At 47.9% G+C, this 17,911-nt stretch overlaps 1 protein-coding gene across 4 annotated transcripts in view; it reads left to right on the top strand.

Moving 5' to 3' along the window:
* The window catches only part of LARP1 (La ribonucleoprotein 1, translational regulator), a 51,950-nt gene that overhangs the window by 12,067 nt on the left and 21,972 nt on the right, over positions 1-17,911 (top strand). For 3 of the 4 annotated variants that reach the window (XM_016166996.2, XM_016166995.2, XM_016166993.2), the window contains exons 2-3: positions 17,325-17,386; positions 17,645-17,710. In XM_016166996.2, coding sequence (XP_016022482.2) covers positions 17,325-17,386; positions 17,645-17,710 — 128 coding nt within the window. The remainder of the gene's footprint in view (positions 1-17,324; positions 17,387-17,644; positions 17,711-17,911) is intronic. The other variant, XM_016166994.2, reaches the window with a different exon arrangement.

Here is a 17,911-nt window from a genome sequence, read left to right as displayed (position 1 = left end):
GGGTAGGGTAGAGAATATGGGCAGGAAAACTGGAGACCAACCCTTGAGTCCCAGCTATTTGGCTCACTTGCTAAGACACTCGAGACAGTTTATTGAGTCTCTTTGGACTTAACTTTCCCTCTTCTGAAAATGAATCCCCACAAGGATTAAGTTCAGTTTATCAAATTGGAGATCAAGACTGCAGTTTGCAAGAAGGACTTCATATAACTGGGATTGTTTTCCCCCACCTGATTGGACCAACTTTAGAGTGTCATCCCCGAGAGCTTGGCCAAGATTGTGGAATACTTCTACCCAGGCATGAGGACATTCTGCCCTAGGCTTCTGGGAAATGCTGGGCTAAGATGGGCTGCTCCAGAAGGTTGTCAGTACCCTCAGCAGTGTGAAAACAGTGGTGGCCCATCTCGCGGCAGGAATGTAATGGAGAAGATACTAACATCCAGTACCTGGTTTGGTTGGGTGGTTGCTGAGACTCCTGCTTCTGGCTCTGATATTTATAACCTAGGTCTGGGGGAGGCCAGGGTCAAAGTATCAACCAGTTCAGTAGAAAGGAAACAGACTTGTCTCAAGAAACTGAGTATTCAGAGTCCTCAGGCTTATCTAGAGAAGCACCAGGCCTTGTGCCTAATCTTTGTGTGAAAGGAACTAACATGGCTCCCACCAAAGTGAAAATCATTCATTTTACACATTTTGTTGAGTACCTACTAAGTGTTAGACCATGTTGGGAACAAGCCCTCATAGCTTACATTCTAATGGTAGATGCACAAGGTAGTAGTTCTGGTTATCACCGATTTGTGGGTCAGTAATTGGACAGGGCTTAACCAAGTAATTCTTTTCTACATGGCAGTGATAGAGGTGGTGGCAGGTGGCCTGGTCTGGAGGGCCCACTACAACTTCACTCACGTGTTTGGTAGTGATCGCTGGAAGGGGGAGTTCAGCTGGAACTGGAGTGCTTTCAGATGCCATCTTCAGCTTGGTGGTTTCAGAGTTTTAGGACTTAATACATAGTGGCTAGGGCTCCCTTAAAGAGTGTTCCAAGAAACAGTGAGAAGATGTTGTCAGTATTCTAAGGTCCTGGGCCTGAGCACTAGCACAGCACCACTTTTACCATATTGTGTTCATACAGGTCCCAGATCCTGCAGAGAATGACAGTCTTTTTGATGAGAGGAGTGTCCATTTGCAGCCATCTTTAATACTGCAGGACAGTTCTGATGGTGATAGGTGCTGTGAAAGAAACAGTAAGGTAGTGTATTAGAGAAATGTTGGGGGCTTGTCGGGGGGGGGGCAGCTTCAGTAAAGGTCTCAGGGAATGCCTCTAGGGGTGCACCAAGATGAGATTGATAAGGAACCTGGTGATGAGCATTCTAGCCTGGAGGACCATCACTAGGCGATAATGAGTTTAGAGCTGTCCAGGGAACATACAGAGAGACTTGTGTGTGTGAGAGGCAAGGGTCTCAAAAAGTCAAAAAATGCAAGAGGTCTTTGAAGGTCAGCTTGTGAAGTTTGGATTCTGTTCCAAAAACAGTTAAACAGGTGGCATGACCTTATTTCTGCTTAAGGGTTTTTTGTTCTGTGCTAAATGGGCTAGGGCAATTGGAAGCAGGAAGACCCCTTTGGAGCCTTCTGCAGTAGTCCAGGAAAAAGTTGGAAAGGAATGGATGATGGTACAGTGATATGGGCCTGATTTTTTTTAAGCTGTTTTCTCCCAGACTAAGCCACTTAAAGAGGAAGTTTTCTAATTGCCATATCTTATTTCCTCTCTTCTCTAACTGTCCAGAAGCCAAATTAGTTGTACTGTGCCCATGAATCAGAAGGGCGGCCTGCGGCAGGTAGGTGTTTTTCTCAGGTTCTGGGTCTCTTGGCCCCAGAGCTTGCTGAGACCGGCTTCCCTTGGTCTGTCCCAGGCTCTGTGCCTCAGCGTGGAGCTGGAGTGAGGATGTGGGTGAATGGCATGGTGACACCAGCAGGAGCTGGGACAGGGGTGGTAGGACCTGGGGTGGGGCCAGGAGAGGTGGAATGAGCTTGACCTGGCCTTTATATGTCACAGTTTTCCATTCCTGGCTTCTTGTCAGAAACTGCAGTAGCTCTTTTATTTCGAGTATGATCTTTAGGGTGGTGTCAGAGCAACCTGCCTGATATGAAAGTTTGGGGATCCAAGTTCTGATTTCAGCTCTGCTCTCTTATTTCTCCTGGCTGACCCTTCACTTTTCACAATTTGTATGAAGGGATGTTGTGGCTCATCCTTTGCTCTAATGTGTCATTATCATGTCCGTGGCTTAGCCAGGTGCCCTAGAAGATTCTCATGGGTAGCTTGTCTTTTTGAGGACAGATGCCCAGGAGAGCAGGGCCAAACTGCACCAGAACCTCCACTTCTCATGTGATAATCAGGTTTCTGAGCCACCATTACTCATTATCTTGGTTCATTTTCACAACAGCTCTGTGGAATCAGGCTACAGTTAGGATTCTCGATTTACAGACAAGAAAACGGGAGTTCAGAGAGGTTCAGTAATTTGCTCACGCCTGTGCAGTAGTTGGTAAGTAGCTGGGATTCCAGCTGATGGCACACTGACTCCAGAGTTCCTGCCTTATCATCTGGCTTTGCATTCTCCCAGACCACAGAAGTGTACATAGCCCAGCCAGGAAACTATCTGGGAGAGGACTCACACAAATCTTCAAACAGCAGGGATTTCTATGGGGCCCCAGTGGCTCAGCCTGAAGGTCCCAGTTCTGTCTCCCGCTGGCCACCCAGAGTGTGTATGAGCCAGGCGCTGGAACTTATCCTGCTGGGGAGCCCTGGACCCTCTTCCCCCAGAGATGTTCCTCTCCAGCCTGTCAGGCCACGTGCAGCCTGCTGGAAAGAACTGTGCTGACCTTGTGGTTTCTCAGGCATGGCCTCTGGGCCAGTGGGAGGCGTGTGGGGGTGGGGGTGGGGTGGCTTGGGTTACCAAAGGGGGATGGGAAACACTATTATGCGTTGGGCCTTTGACTTCTTTTGAAGGGGAAATATTTTCGACTTAACAATTCATTGTAGAAAAATGTCCAAATATGTTTTAACAAAGAGAAAATAAATCCCTTCATAATCTCTCCCACCAGTCATCATAAATACTACAAAGCAACCACATCCTTTTAGACCAGTGATGCCTAATAGAAATATAATGCAAGCCACGTATATAATTTTAAATTTTCTAGTCATATTTTTAAAAGTAAAGACAGGTGAAATTAAATAATATAACCTAAGATGTTGTTTCAACATATAATCAATAAAAAAATTGTCAGTGAAATACTTTAGTAAGTCTGAAATCTAGTGTACCTTTTACATTTAAGGCTCTCGTCAGTCTGGACTAGCCACATTACAAGTGCTCAGTATCCACATGTGGCTAGCGACTACTGTATTGGCACATTTTTAGACTTTCTTTGTGTGTGTACAAACATGGGTGATATGTATACACACACACACCCCTTTTAAAAGTAGGGTCATATTTTATGACTTGCATTTCCCCCCCCCCCCCACACTTAGGAACATTGGCTTTCAAAGGTACTTATCTTGTAACCCTCAAGGCAGCCTTGGTGAGGAAGGTTAAGGCTGGCCAGTGCTGCTTCACTGAGAGTTCAGGCACACACACCCCTGCTCTGCTGGCCGTGAGGCCTACGGTCCTTCACTGCTCCCGACAACCCCTCAGAGTTGATCTGAGACCACTGAACCCACTAGTTCGCTGCTGGCCACCCTGGCTCCTCCTCATGAGGGCTGGGGATGAGCAGCAGACCTTGAATTAGCCTTCAGGTAAAGGGGACCAGATTACTGATGATTGGGGTTTTGAAGACTGGGTTGATCCAGGTGTAATTGGTTTCCCTCCCTATCAATATACCACCCAACAGCATCCTCTCCACAGGCTGGGAGGGGCCTGCTCCAGGGCAGAGATGGTGACTTGGCTTTTGCACTTCCCTGGGACCTCTCCTGCCCTGAGAGAGGACAGTCCAAGATGGCGCCTGCCAGAGTTGAGGATTCTGAGTCACCATTTTTTTATTTCTCCTGAGATCTAGTCTGATTCCTCAAGCCCTTGGATCGAAAGGGTTGATACTGCCTTCATATCTCACTAGCGCCCTTGAAGTGGGTAGTAGTTGGCTCCCTTTTGTGGAGAAATTCCTTTTTCATAGGCTTACGGAGATTAAGAGACCTACCCAGGGTCAGAGTTAAAAACTAGCAGAGCCAGTTTGTTCCTCCTCAATCCCCCGCTGCCCCCCTTTAAAGCACAGCTAATAAGGGAAAAAATCTGGAGAGTAAAAAGATAAGCATCAGTCTTTCTATTAGGTAAGATTGCAAGTGGGGCAGTTAGCACAGTGATAGATCATACTAAGGGCTCCATAACATTTTTTTTAAAGATATTTGACTCGGTCGGCCTTTCTTTCCAGGACCTATGGGCACACACAGCAGATTGTCCATTGGCTGGGAGGCCCTTTGGCAAGCATGGGGAAAGGGGGGCGAAGACGTTGGCAGCCTGGTAATGCCAGGCTGCTGACTGGGAGTGGAGAGGCTGCTAAAGTTCTCCATTGACTGCAGCTGGGCTTTTAGTTGCTCTAGGGTATTCCCTGCCATTCCAGACCTTCCCTGTCCCCTCTCTTGGCTTGAATCATTACTGTCATTGCCCCTCTGAGGTGTCCGCTTTTTAGAGATCCTATACTTGAGGAAGTCCAAAGGGGCTTTGGAAACCATGTGGTTGCTTCTCATTTTGTAGAAAACTGAGGTCCTCTCCCAGGTGGCACCAGGGAGACCACAATGCCCATGCTACGTCTTGCTTTATTCTCCTTGTCCCTTCAAGGAGAAACAGGCCCCTTTGAATGGTCGGTGCTGTGGGAGTACAGATTAGAAAAGGACTAGGTCCGACAGCACAAGCTTCGAGGCAGATCCAGTGTGCATGCTGTTGCTCCTGGTCCTCTAGACATAAGCCTTCAACTCTGTTCCCTCCCCCACACTGGGCCAGCCATTGACACAGCCTGAGGACAGGCAAAGCCTGCTCAAATGGAAGAGGTATTGCCCACAAATGCTGTAAATTTCCTGAAAACAGAGCCTTCCACTCTGCCTTACTGTTGAGCTCTTCAGGATTGTTCTGGGAGGGGTGGGGGTCACTACACAGATGTCATGGGCGAGGCACCTAATAGGTGTTCTGCTGAGCTTGGGATGTGGTGGAAAAATTTGTCAGTGGCCTTAATCAGATACACAGATGCATCTATAACCTTCCAAAATGATAGCTAACAAGTTTTGAATGCTTTCTATTTGCTAGGCACTTTTCTAAACACTTTACAAATATTGACTCATTTAATCCTCAGAGCTCTGTTAGGTTAGAAACTCTTCCTATCTTTGGAAACCCAGTCACAAAGGCAGAAGTAGCAGAGCCTGCACTCTGGGCCCGAGCCATTGGAGCCCAGGTTCTTAACCATTGCACCCCTCAGCTGCTGGTGGTACAATGGGGTGATCCTGGCTGACGTTGGTGAAATGGGCAGTTTTCCTGACTCCCAGCTACTCTTTTTTTCCACAGAGGCACACGTTCCATAATTCTCGCTTGTGTTTCTACATTTTTTTCTTCTTGGGCCTTGCCTTAATCTGTCTGGAAGAGTCTGAGCCTAAGGGTTGCAAGCTCTGCCTGAGTTGAGGACAGAGTGGCCCCTGGAGGAAAAGAGCATTGAACCCACCACCACCCATGCCAGCTCTCATCAGCTGCTAGTTTCATGGCTGACCCTTGGCCCTCTTACCCACTCTCTGCATCCACAGTACACAATATGGGCTAGATAGGTGTTGGGATGAAGAACATTTCTCAGTCATTGTCAAACTGGAAATATAAATACATTGTGGTTGCTGTTCCTTCTGTCCGTAGCAGACATTACTAATTGATTCCAGGCAGTTGAAATCAACCAGTCATTGGGAATTTAAGATTAAAGCTCTTATATAAACAGAACCCATAGAGGACAGGGATTGGCTTGTTCACTATTATTTCCCCAGTGCCTGGCACACAGACCCCTTAAAGACTAAGTTCACCTATGGTCAAGTTTCATGATAGGGTGGCAGGAGTCTAGGACTGGGATCTCAAAAAACAAGTTATTTTGGGGACAAGTTGGGAAACTTGCTGTGTCAGTTCTACACCCTTTAATATGGGGAGAATCACGTCCACCCTTCCTACTACAAACTGGTTATTTTGAGACTTAGGTGCCATGGTGGTTGAAGAAATACCTTGTGATCTGATTAGCCCTGGTCACCAAGGGTAGGGAAAGGTAATTTACCTAGATGGGTAGTTTATACTCTGTTTAGCTCTCCTCTGTGCCCCGAAGCTGGGCCTGTACAAAACCCTGGGTTTTCTACCTCCTGTTCCCCTCTCCTGCTTGTCCTTTGTCTTGTAGGCTCCGCACTTTCTTCTGTCCTCTCCTTTCTGATCTGGAGGAGACACAGTTCTCCTGGGATTGGTGCTGGCCAGAGCCCGGGCCTATGGCTTGCTGGTGGCCCTCGAGCCTTGCCTTTGCAATATATAGTGCTTTGATTTCTGGCTCTGCTTTTCCCTTCTTCCCCTGTGTGAGTGGCATTATTCCTACGTGGCAGGTGGACTAATAGGCTTAGAGAAGTGGATTCTGGTGCCAGGGGCCTCAGTCCTGTGTAGGGCCTGCAGGCTTGAGCTAGAGCCCTGGGGGGGGTGGGGAGAGACAGGGCGCTAAAGAACCTAATGTTTGTCTCCTGCAGAGCTAAGAGAGGCCTAGAGTAGCCTGGGATTTCAGATCTTGGGGTCAGATCCCTTCTCACTGTGTGACCTTTGGCTAGCCACTTAGCCACTGAGTCTCCTCTACAACTGGAATAGCAGTTGTGAGGATTAAAAAACCTAATGCACAAAAGGCCTGCAGCAGGAGGCCTGATGTTAATGCTTAGTAAGTGTAGCCATTACTATTTAAGGGACCCAGACCTCAGAGCACTGGATGAGCAAACTGGCTTAGGGTAAGAGTAGAGCCTTTTTGGCTTTAAGGAAGAGGCAGACAGTTTTCTTCGGAGCCTTCATTCTTCTCCTTCTGGCACTGCCATAGTTCGGAGCTTGTCATGAAACTAAACCTTGAGCCCAGCCCTGACTGCTCCTTGTGACCTCACGTCTGTCAAGACACTTAGCTTGTGGCTTCTTAACCTGACTGGTCTTGGTTCCTGATGCTGGAGATTGGACTGGTAGGTAAATGAGGAGATGGAATCCCCATGCGCCCCTCCTCTGGCTGCTCTGCTCTTTGTGTGTGTGATTAGAGCTGCTACCTCCTGCTCTTGTAAGCCAGTTAATTCCCGTCTCTCAAGTGTGATACCCTGGACTGGGGGTTGGAGGCCAGGGTTCCTTCCTGGTAGTCTTACTCATTGGCAGCTCAGTTCTCAAGCATCGATTGGTATCAACATTGCACAGGAAACTTGTTAAAGATACAGCTGCTATAGCTCTGCTCCCTTTCTCAGCCTGATTTCTGGAGCTTGGAGGAAGGGAGGAATCTGAATTTTAAGCAAGCCTGCTATAGCCCACTGGTCCCAGTTTCCACAGCTGTGAAGTGAGGGTTTTTCATATCAGCTTTTGCACAGGAACTCCAGCTGAGTGGGAGATAAAGAAGGGGAGGGATTTGGGTTCCATTTCCATCAGAACAGTAGTTTCAAAAAACTACTAAATATTTACTACAAAAGAACATAAGTGTAAATTAAAAAGAAAAATATTAAAATGAGAACCCATGCACCCACTTTCAGTTTAAGAAATGCAGCGTAGAAAGCTGGCTTTATTTAAAGATGTGATTTGGGTGATCAATGAGCTTAAGGATGAAATTAAAGGACGTTAAGACTGGAATTGACCCCAGGTGACAGGCTCTCACTACCCCACTGTCAGGGAACATGGGGCTATGGTCCTTCCTACAGTGGCCAGATTTAGCAAATAAAAATAAAGAATGGCCAGTTATATTTGAATTTCAGATAACCGTGAATAATATTTTAGTATAAGGTGTCCTGATGATTACATGGGTCATACTTATTTTGAAAAAAGGTACCTGTTGTTTACCTGATCGTCACATTTAATTAGATGTCCTGAGTTGTTATTTGCTAAATCTGGCAACCATACTCCCCCCCCTTTTTTTTGTTAGCACCAGATTGAAAATTGCCTCACAGAGATTTTTAAAAATTGTTATTATGCATTTACAGTAATTCTGTGTTTAAGTATTACCTCATTTAAGCCGCTTAAATCCTGTGAGCTAGCAGTTATCAACCCTTTTCATGGTTTCAGACAACCAGAGGTTAAGTCTGATGCTTCTAGGGGCTTTCATGTAAGGTGCCTTTTTGCCTCCTCATGCACCTGCTTGCTTGGCCCTCATTCTTCTGTGGCCCAGTTAATGCCTCTCAGGTTACAGACTGCATGAGTGGTCCGATTTGACCATCTCCCCCAGCCTTATGAGTTAACTCATTTGATGGTGGCTGGTGTTTAGAACTTCCTTGAGTGAGCTCCAAAGTCCATGCTGTTAATTGTTCTGTCCCGCCTCTTAGCCCAGCGGCCCAGAAAATTGGTGGTGGGAGGACTTTGGGGGCTGGGGTCAGACCCTCTCTACATTTGCTGAAGAGAGAGTGGAGTAGGGTACCTGCCGCTGCCTCGGGGGCCTGTGTGAGCATGGGTGCGGAATCTGCACCCATGCTTCCACATCCATGCTGGCCCCAGCTCACCAAGAGAGACAAGTCAGCTGCTTCTGGGGAGCAAGACCAGCCTGGCTGAACTGGATTGCGGGAGGCTGGTCTCCCCAAGAATCCCCAACTCCCCATCTTCTTTTGGGACACCCAGCAAGGCCCTCCCATTTCTGTGGAGTTTTCAGTTACTAAATGTTCCTGTCCTGCAGAGCTGGAGCCGTTAGGGCTTGGTCATTTCAGGGAGTAGGAAATGGTTAGTGAGGGTACCCCACCTGCCACGCTGTGTAGATGGCTGCTCAGGCTTGCCCACCCTGTGTCTTCCAGAGAGAGAGCTGAGGTTCAGTCTTTCCTGGCGGAGTGTGAAAAAGTAAAGTTGGGGGTGGAACCCTCCTCCCAGATCCATTCACCCAGAGCACCCCTTTTTTTCAATGTCGTGTATTCCAATTCCATGTGAGTTGTTTTTCTTAAATATAGAGGGTTGGCTCCTTTAATACTTGAGTCCCTGGGGCCCTGCCCCCACCCTGTGAGTGGGTGCAGTGGTGCACAGGGCGTATTTGTTGAGGGGAGAAACTGGCTTTCACCTGTGGGAAAGCTCCGGATCTGGAGGCAGGAACTCTGTTCAGTGCTGGCTCCACAACGGTTTGCTGGGTGCTTTGGGCATAGCCTGGTCCTTCCTGGGCCTGTTTATCTGTCTACAGTGGGACGAGTTCTCAGGTCCCTTCCACCCTCTCTACTCCAATAACAGGGATAATCCACAGTCATTTCTAAGGGATTCAAAAGCCTCTTTCAGCAGAGAACACCCTGTATTTAGGACAATAAAAATGAGTTTGCATTACCTGAGGAAGTGGGTGACCACCAGGGACAGGCGAAAACTCTCAGCAGCCTCCCACATCAGGACAGTGGGGTCAGGTGGGCAGTAGAGCATTCATTGCATACATATACCTGGAACCTTCCAGGGAGGAGCGACACCTGAAATCCACGGCCTGGCCATCTGACGACTGGCTCCCCTAACCTCAGGCTTTGGAGGGCACACGAGAGTGCACAGGCTGCATGTGGCTTGTTAAAGGGGTTTTCAAAATGTGACTGATGAACAGTATTTAGAAAGCAGGAAATTTCCTTGCGATATCTACTTTGTTTCTCTATTTCTCTTGAGAACTCAAGCTCTGGCAACACTAAGCCTCTGTTTGGGGGTGGAGCCTCCGCTGCTCTTGAGTAGGTGCTGTCCCCTAGCTGGCCCTGTGCGTCCCACCTCTCTGGTTGCCGCCAGCCAGTTAGCCTTGTGATTTACAGTACAGCCTGGGGCCTGGAGGAGCCCCATGCTGTTTCGTCTGCTACGCACCTTCCCTGACCTATTTCCCACACCTGGCCCCGGTGTCTGGCTTGAAGCACTTCGAGAGCAGAGCATAGGTCTGGACTCCAAAGGGGATGTGCTTGCCGGGCTGCACAGCTGTTCAGTCATCATGCAAAGGGGATAATTAACCTCTTTTCCCAGAAGAGAATGCTCTGGAAGCTCCTTGGTAAGCACCCATACCTATATAAATTCCTTCATTCAGTAAATAGTAACTGTGGGCCTGCCCTGCACAGGCTGCAGTGTTGGATTCAGGGGCCAGTAGCAAGGCTGAAAAGATGCCTGCCCACACGGAGCTCCCAGTCGTTCTCCACGGAGGGCACAGTGTGTCCTGCTCAAGCTGTACCTGCGTTTGTATCCCAGCTCTGCTATCTACTAGCCTGATGATCTTGGGCAGGTCACTTAGCCTATCTTCTGATTCTCAGTTTCCTCATATGAATCTGGGAATCATTACACTTGCCTCCTAGAGTGGTTGTGAAAAATAAGAGCTACTGCATGTAAAGAGCTTTGGCACCTGGCGAGGACGTAGTATGGACTCAGCAATTGATTAGTGGGTTGAGGTAACAAATGCAGTCATTTCATAGGGTGGTGAGTGCTCTGAAGACCCAAAATTATAGACTGAATTAGAGTTTGATCCAGAGTTGCTAGTCAGACAACGCTTTACAATGGAAAGTCAGGGAGGGCCCCCTTGGAAGAATTTATGCTGATATCTGAATAATATCATATGGAATTTATGCTGTGTGATTTTAGCAAGTCCCTTCTCTCAGTTTCATTTTCTGAACAACTGGAATAATAGTGTTTTTGAGGCAATTAAATGAAATCACACATAGACCAGTTTTGGGCACCAAGTCAGTACCCAGTGAAAGGTAGTTATAATTATTACTGTTCTAAATAGAACCAAATGTGCTTTTGAGAAATGTTGGGTTAGGGAGCTGACACTGGGAGGCCAGGAACTTCATCGGCTGCTGTATATTTCAGCTGCGGTGACAATTAGTTTTGGGGCATGATTTTGGAGACTGATACCAGCTGTGGGGGTAGTAGCCGCAGCCACCCAAGGGTAGCAGGATCCATGTCTGCAGGGAGGGTGTGGACACTGGGCTGCTTGGGTCACCGTGGGCTAAAGATAGTTGACTGGGGTTTGTCCTGGGCTGGGCTGGGCGGCATCATGTGGCTGGAGCCCTGCCCCTGCTCCTCTCAAGCCAAGGGGCACAGACTGCACTCCTCTGTTGCCTGCTGGCCGGCAGGCAGGCAGTTTCCTTTGGGGTCTTGATGGTCTGACCTTCTGAAGGTTTCCCCCTCTCTGCCCACCCCTCCCCCATGAGGGCACCCTTCAGCCCCCTCCTGTATTTCATCTACAAGTTGGGGGAAAGTTGGGGCAGGAGGGCTGGGCAGAGAGAGGCCTCTGAGAGGTGGTAGCCAATGCCAGTGGCGGGGATAACTGGTGAACAAGGTGAGGAGGGTTAACCCGACTTTTCTTTTACTTGCCTAGAGATGTTAGGTCAGTGGGGGTAGGATAAAAGGCCTGTGGTCCCCAAGCTCCTTCTCTGTGACTCTCCTGCATCTCTGGGCTGAGTGATAGCTGAGACGACACCAGGCTTTTCAGACTGCCTGAAGCTGTCCTGGAAGGGACAGGCCCAGGTGGGCGACAGAACCCAGGCTCCCTTGCCTGCCTGCCTCTCCCTCCCCTTTGGTGGTGTTGCCACCTTCCACAGATGGGGTCTGGGCTGCAGCTCAAGCAGAGGGCGGGGGCAGAATCCACGGCAGGTGGGCTGAGAGTGATGCCTTTTTCTTCACAGGGCTGCTGGGGTACCCAGAGGTAGGGACTTCAGGTAGTTGGGTGTTCTTGGTGGCAGTTTTCATCGCCTCTCTCTGGGTAGGGGAGAAGAGTTGCTGGCATGCAGTCCTAGGAGTGTCACTTGCCCTGCTCTGTGACCTTAGGTTTCCCTACACTGGGTCTTGGTTTTCCCCAGTGTGTAGAATGATAGCCCTGCAGCTCTGCCATTGAGGGCCTGCCCTCTTGGCTACAGTGAGGAGGTAACTTGGTCCCTCCAAATCTTGTTCTGCTTACTGACTGTGATCTTGGCAAAAAACCTTTACGCCATGTGCCTTGGTTTCCTCATTTGTAAAATGAGACCAATTAGAGGAAGTAACTCTGTTAGAACAGTGTGTGGCATCTGGTAAGTGCTCACTGCATATTATCTGCGCTTGTTAATATAGCCACAGCTCGATTTTAACATCTGGTTTGATGAGAAATGTTAGTGTTTGAGATCTTGCGTTCTCTCATCCCTCTAGACCGAATATTACCACCTTTTGTTCAGTTGAGGAAGGTAAGCCTTGGGGAAGTGGGTAGGTAGTGTCCCCGAAGCGATAAAACTGATGAGTGGAGTTTGCACTAGGACCCAGCACTGATTTCAGGCAATCAGCTACATCTGAGTTAAGGCAGAGCCGGGGCATGAATTCCTCCAGGAGCTAGCAGTGCCTAGGACACTTGTTTCTCCAGCCTGGGCAGCCTTCCCCATATCTAGAGAGGGCTCCCAGCTGAAGACTTGAGAGTTGAGGCCATAGCCCCAAGAATTAGCACTTGGAAAGCAAAACCTCTTTTCTTCTCTGGTGTGAAATCACTGAGGAGATGGGTGTGTGAACTTGCCATTCATTAAACAGATGTGCTATGTCGCCAGGCCTTGAGGTAGACCCTGGGATTACTGCTGTGAAAGCAGCCTAGGGTCTGCCCTCAAGGAACACATAGTGGGGCGGGTGGGAGGTAGGAACGTAACCAGGTGATGAAGGCTGTGAGAACACCTAGCAGGTGCACTTCACTTGGGATCAGAGAGAGCTCCCTCCAAGGAGGTCAACCGAATGGCTGGGGATAGGGCAGCAGATGATTGAGTGTGAACTCAAGTAAAAGCCAAACAAATTAGCTTGCTTCCCAAGGTATAAGTTCTCTGCAATCAGGGTAAACTCAGCCTTTTCAAATGCCAGTCTCTAGATGATGCTGAGGTGTTCTCACAGCATCACCTGGTTACATACCTACCTCCTACCCACCCTATTCTCCTGGCATTAAGTAAGGCTTTATTAAATCTAGTAGTTCTCTCTGACCATCTACTCACAGTCTTCCATACTTTCTCCTTAGCCCAGCCCCCTCTCACCTTTCACCCACAGTGGTCTCTTGATTTCAGTTCCAGCTTCTTTTCCCTCTTGCCAGTTCTTACCATGACTTGAATGATGAGTTTGACTCACTCATGAGCCTTCTCCCCCTTCACTAGTTTCCCTTGGCTGACCATGTTCTTGCTCCTTAGACCTCCTAGCTCTTACACCTCTGGGTAGCTTTTATTCCAAAAAGTCAGCAGCTTTGGGGATCTTTCTGGAACAAGATAATACAGAAAATATTTTGTCTTTTTGTCCGGCCTTGTACCAGGCATTTATGGGTTTAGCCCCTTTGTAGGCTAGGAAAGACTCTTTGAGGCAGGCTGTCTTCCTCTTCCATGCTGAGTAAAGAATTGAGTGACTACATTTCAACTGAAAGGAAACTTAGGCCTTCCCTGTGTTCTTCCTTCCTCTGTAGCATGGCGGAGGTTGCTGCCAAAGCCTCCCTGGGAACCTGTGGTAAATTCCCCTTCTTTCTTTCCTCTTTCCTGGGGAAACCTGCCCTGGAGCCCAGGCTTGGGAGGAGGCTCGTTTGTAATCTGAATCAGTAACTTGAGCTACTTGATCACCAAGAGTTTTTTTCCACACACTGATTCTTTTCATCTTGAGGGATTATTTAATGGTTTCTCTCTTTAATGATGAGGATGGAGATTGTTTTTGGAAATACCAATTGTCCTTTGTGTATTTGAATTGTAATATTTAGCATTTACAGTTGACCCTTGAACAACACAGGCAGGTTTGAACTGCACAGGTCCACTTACACGTGGATTTTTTTTTAAATGCCTGCTTCAGTCCACAGATGCAGAGGGCCAGCTGTTTGCACTGATCTACACTATTTTATACAGGGATTTGAGCAGCCATCGATTTTATCTACAGGGTGTCCTAGAACCAATCCCCATGGATACCAAGGGACAACTAAGTTTTAGGGGAGCCAGAAGTTATATGTGGATTTTCGACTGCACTGGGGTTGGTGTACTTAACCGCTGCGTTGTTCAAGGGTCAACTGTATTTAGCGTTTACTGTGTGCTAGGCACTTTTAATATGCTCTGTTCATTTAACTGTCACAGCGGCCCAATGAGATAATTAAAACTTCGGTTTTACAGATGAGGAAACTGAAATTCAAAGGGGCTCTGCAAGGGGCAGAGTCTACAGAGACTCCAACCTAAGTGCATCAGATAACAACGTCTATATGCTTAACAATAGGCTGTCCTGCTTTCCTAGTAAGTGTTTGAATGAAGTGCTGTCACACGCTTGAAAGTTGAGGTGCAATGAGAATCTGAGGTTGGACAGTGGTCAGCCACCCTCACCGTTCCCACCACCCACTCATTAATCCTTTTTGCCCAGCCGCCTCTCCGCACCCACCCCTCGTTTCCTGCATTAGCTGCAGTGGTTTAGCAACCCTGTTCCCACCACTCTCAGTAATCTTCAGGAAAAATAGTAAGTTGGATCACAAGAAGGTTCCTGGTGCGTGCCACCGCCACCCCACCTCCTGCATGGATTCCGGTGCTACATCTACTGCAGAAACACATGCAGGGGAATTTAGGAAGCCCCTCGACCCCCTGGAACTAGAGTCCGTGCTGGCTTCTAGCTGACTGCGGTCCTGTGGGCCAGGAAGTGGCGTTTCTCCCTTTCCAGATACCTGTTAACCTCTGACTTGCCTTAGTCAAGGAGGAAGATTCTGAGGGTGTCGTGTAGAGCTTGCCTCACCCCACTTCTCCCTCCCTCTCTACCTGAGAACCTCTCCCTGTCATCAGTAACCCCGCTTGCCAGGAAGCACCAGGGAAGTGCCCTAAGATTCCACCAGGAAGGTTTGAGACCCATTTTCCCACCCAGTGGACATAGGGTTTCCGGTGAGCTGGAGGAGCACTAGACACAAGGAGTTGAGATTTCCAGCTCCCATCGTGGCTCTTCCTGGAGCCTCTCCTTTGTGGGCTTCAGTTCCATCTGCAGACAGGTGGTGTTAGAACCCATGGTCGTTTTTGCTGCTCTAACATTTTACAGCTGTTTTCCTAGGCAGGTGCAGGGTGGTGACATTAGTATTTCCTGACCTACGCGTGGGTCAGGGGTGGCTGGCACAAGTTTCAGAATTCACAGGAGGGGGTTCGTCCGTTTATTTGGCTAGGATGGTTTTAGAGGTGAGGACTGGTGGTGGGTGGAGGGGAATTGAGGGAGGGGCAGGAGAGAGGGGCGGTTGCCTGGTAAAGGTGAGTGGCCGGGAGGGAACCCAGAAAGGGATGCGTAATTGAAGTCAGAAAGCCTAGTTTTATTTCTAGCTTCCCACAGGGCCTAATAGCATCTCATCTGAGCCTTCCTAAGTTTCTAGGATTTTAACAGATCTAGGAATGCTGCTTAAAGGCAGAAGAACTTCTTTCTTCCTAGTGGACTTTTCTGTCTCTTTTAGGACTTTGTTCTCCATTGGGGTGGGGACAGCCTGAGGCCCTAGCTGGGAACAGAGTAAAAGTAGGGCACTATGGGTTCTTGGGACAGAGGGATATTAAAGATGGGGCTTTTCCCTCAACTTTACACCAGACTAATTGAAGAATATTCCATGTTTGCCCAAACTAGCTACATTCCCCTAGTCGGCTTGGAATTGGTGGGGGAGTAGGGAATCAGTGGGTCTTTTAATGAACAGCAGGAGGGTTCTCCCATTAATTGAAAATGAACTTATAGTACTTTACCATGTCCTTTTGTGATCTTGGTGAACAGAAAGTCAGGGTGATCATAGGAGCTGATTCTTCCCACTTTTGAGAGTTTTCTTAGAAGGAACAGACAATGACCTGAAAACCTTTGCCTTACTTTGAGAACAGTCTTTAGGAACACCTCACCTACTGAACCTGATTCCCTTTTTCCAACCTCTTGCTAATGAACTTGATGTTGCAAGCCCTTTGGCCTGTGCTCTTCCTGGTAGCATGAAAGAAATGTGAGCCTGGAGGATGGGCCCCAGACAAGGGATTACTACCGTAGCTCAGGCTTGGTTGGCCAACAGTGGGGACTAAGCGATAAGTAGAGAAGTGGGTAAGCCCCACGTCTTTTCCAGTGGATCTCTGGGGGAGGAAGGGTTCAGAACCCTTTGGTCTTCAGAACCGTGTTTAGAAAATATTGTGGGTGTAGAAGGGATCAGACCTATTAAAGCCACTTCCTCAAGACACACACACACACACACACACACAGTTCTTTTTAAAAGCCCATGTCTTATTTGAAACTGTTAGAGAATTCCAAACAAATTAAATCACTATCAATATACTACTTAATTCCTGATTAGTTATATATCCTTCCAGAGTTTCTGCTATGTATAGATGCATATACGCAGTTTTTATTTGTTTTACAAAAATAAAATTGTAACTTTTTGTTATTTGTTGTGTTTATCTTTTCATATCAGTAGAGAACATTATCTTTTTAATGATTACTGTAAAAATTGTTAAATTTTATTTAGCCATTTCTCTACTATTGGACGTGTAGGTTTTCAGTGTTTTAAAGGTCTAAACAGCACTGTGTGGACATCTTTGTATGTAACTCTAAACATTTGTCTAACTTATATCATCACAATAAATTCCTAAAGGTGGAACCATTGAGACAAATGAGGTCTCACTTTTTCTTTGGAAACCTGAAAGGCAGACAGAATATTTCCCGAGTGGCTAACCCCCCTGTTGACCACAGGTCATTGAGGACCAAGCTGGTCCTTGTGCATGAGGACGTCTTCATTGCCCAGTTAAGGTTTTTATTTTGCCTTCCACATGATCACTTAGCCCAGGTCTGCTCACATGCAGACTTCTAGAATGTTAGGCTCAGAGAGGGTCTTTTAGACCCTACCTATGGAATCTGCTGTGATTCAGGAGCCATCAGTTATAGAACTCTTGTGGACTCTGTCTGCCATAGACTTACCCTGGAGATGCCCTTTTTACAAGAGGGCATAGGGCTGTGAGATCCCTCCCACCTCAGAGTCAAGTTCCTGAGGTTTGGCTGCCACTTCTTTCCATGAGCTCACTTTCCACGATTTCTTCAGAAAGAGGCTAATAAAATTTTTACTGGTGTTGCAGCAATGTCCTTTTCCTCTCTACCATGTCGTCCTCTCTGCAGGTTGCTTGGTGGAGTGGAGTGGTGATGAGGGTGAAGAGCTAGCTGGTGGGGGTCTTTTCCCAAGGGCTCTGCATAACCATCTCTCCCTTCTTTTCACAGAACATTCTGCTCCAGCTAAGGTGGTGAGAGCAGCAACTCCTAAACAGCGCAAAGGCAGCAAGGTAAGGATCAGGAGTGGGCAACCCAAAAGGCCTTCCTAGAGGTGGTGGCCTCTTTTCTGTTTCAGTGAGTGCTTCTGAGTTGTCAGGTGGTTCTGGATCTTCTGAATAGCAGGCGAGCCCCTTCTGGGCCTCCAGTGTGGTGGTCCTAGTGACGGACCGATTTTGGTCTCTGATCTCTTGGTGGAGCTGTATTTTGGGTGAGGGGCTGAATGGTAGAAGCAGGGCCACCCTGGGGCCCTCATAGAATGTGCCTTGCAGGTTGGTGACTTTGGAGATGCAATCAACTGGCCCACACCTGGAGAGATAGCCCACAAGAGTGTGCAGGTGAGTCTGAGGGAGGTATGGGCAGGATGGAACTCTGTCTACATGTGCACATTTGGCTTCTCAAGCTTTCAGAGCCTCAGGTCTTAACCTTAAGAGGAGTGGTTGGTATAATCTGTGCAGCACTGAAATAGCTAAGGATCATTTGAGCCCTTACTGTGTATCAGGGATTGCCAAGTGCTGTCTATTCATCATTTCATCTCA

The sequence above is a fragment of the Rousettus aegyptiacus genome, unplaced genomic scaffold, assembly GCF_014176215.1.
Source record: "Rousettus aegyptiacus isolate mRouAeg1 unplaced genomic scaffold, mRouAeg1.p scaffold_m13_p_7, whole genome shotgun sequence".
Taxonomy (NCBI): Eukaryota; Metazoa; Chordata; class Mammalia; order Chiroptera; family Pteropodidae; genus Rousettus; species Rousettus aegyptiacus.
The sequence above is the reverse complement of the archived record's forward strand: the minus strand, read 5'-3'. Positions and strand labels throughout refer to the sequence as shown.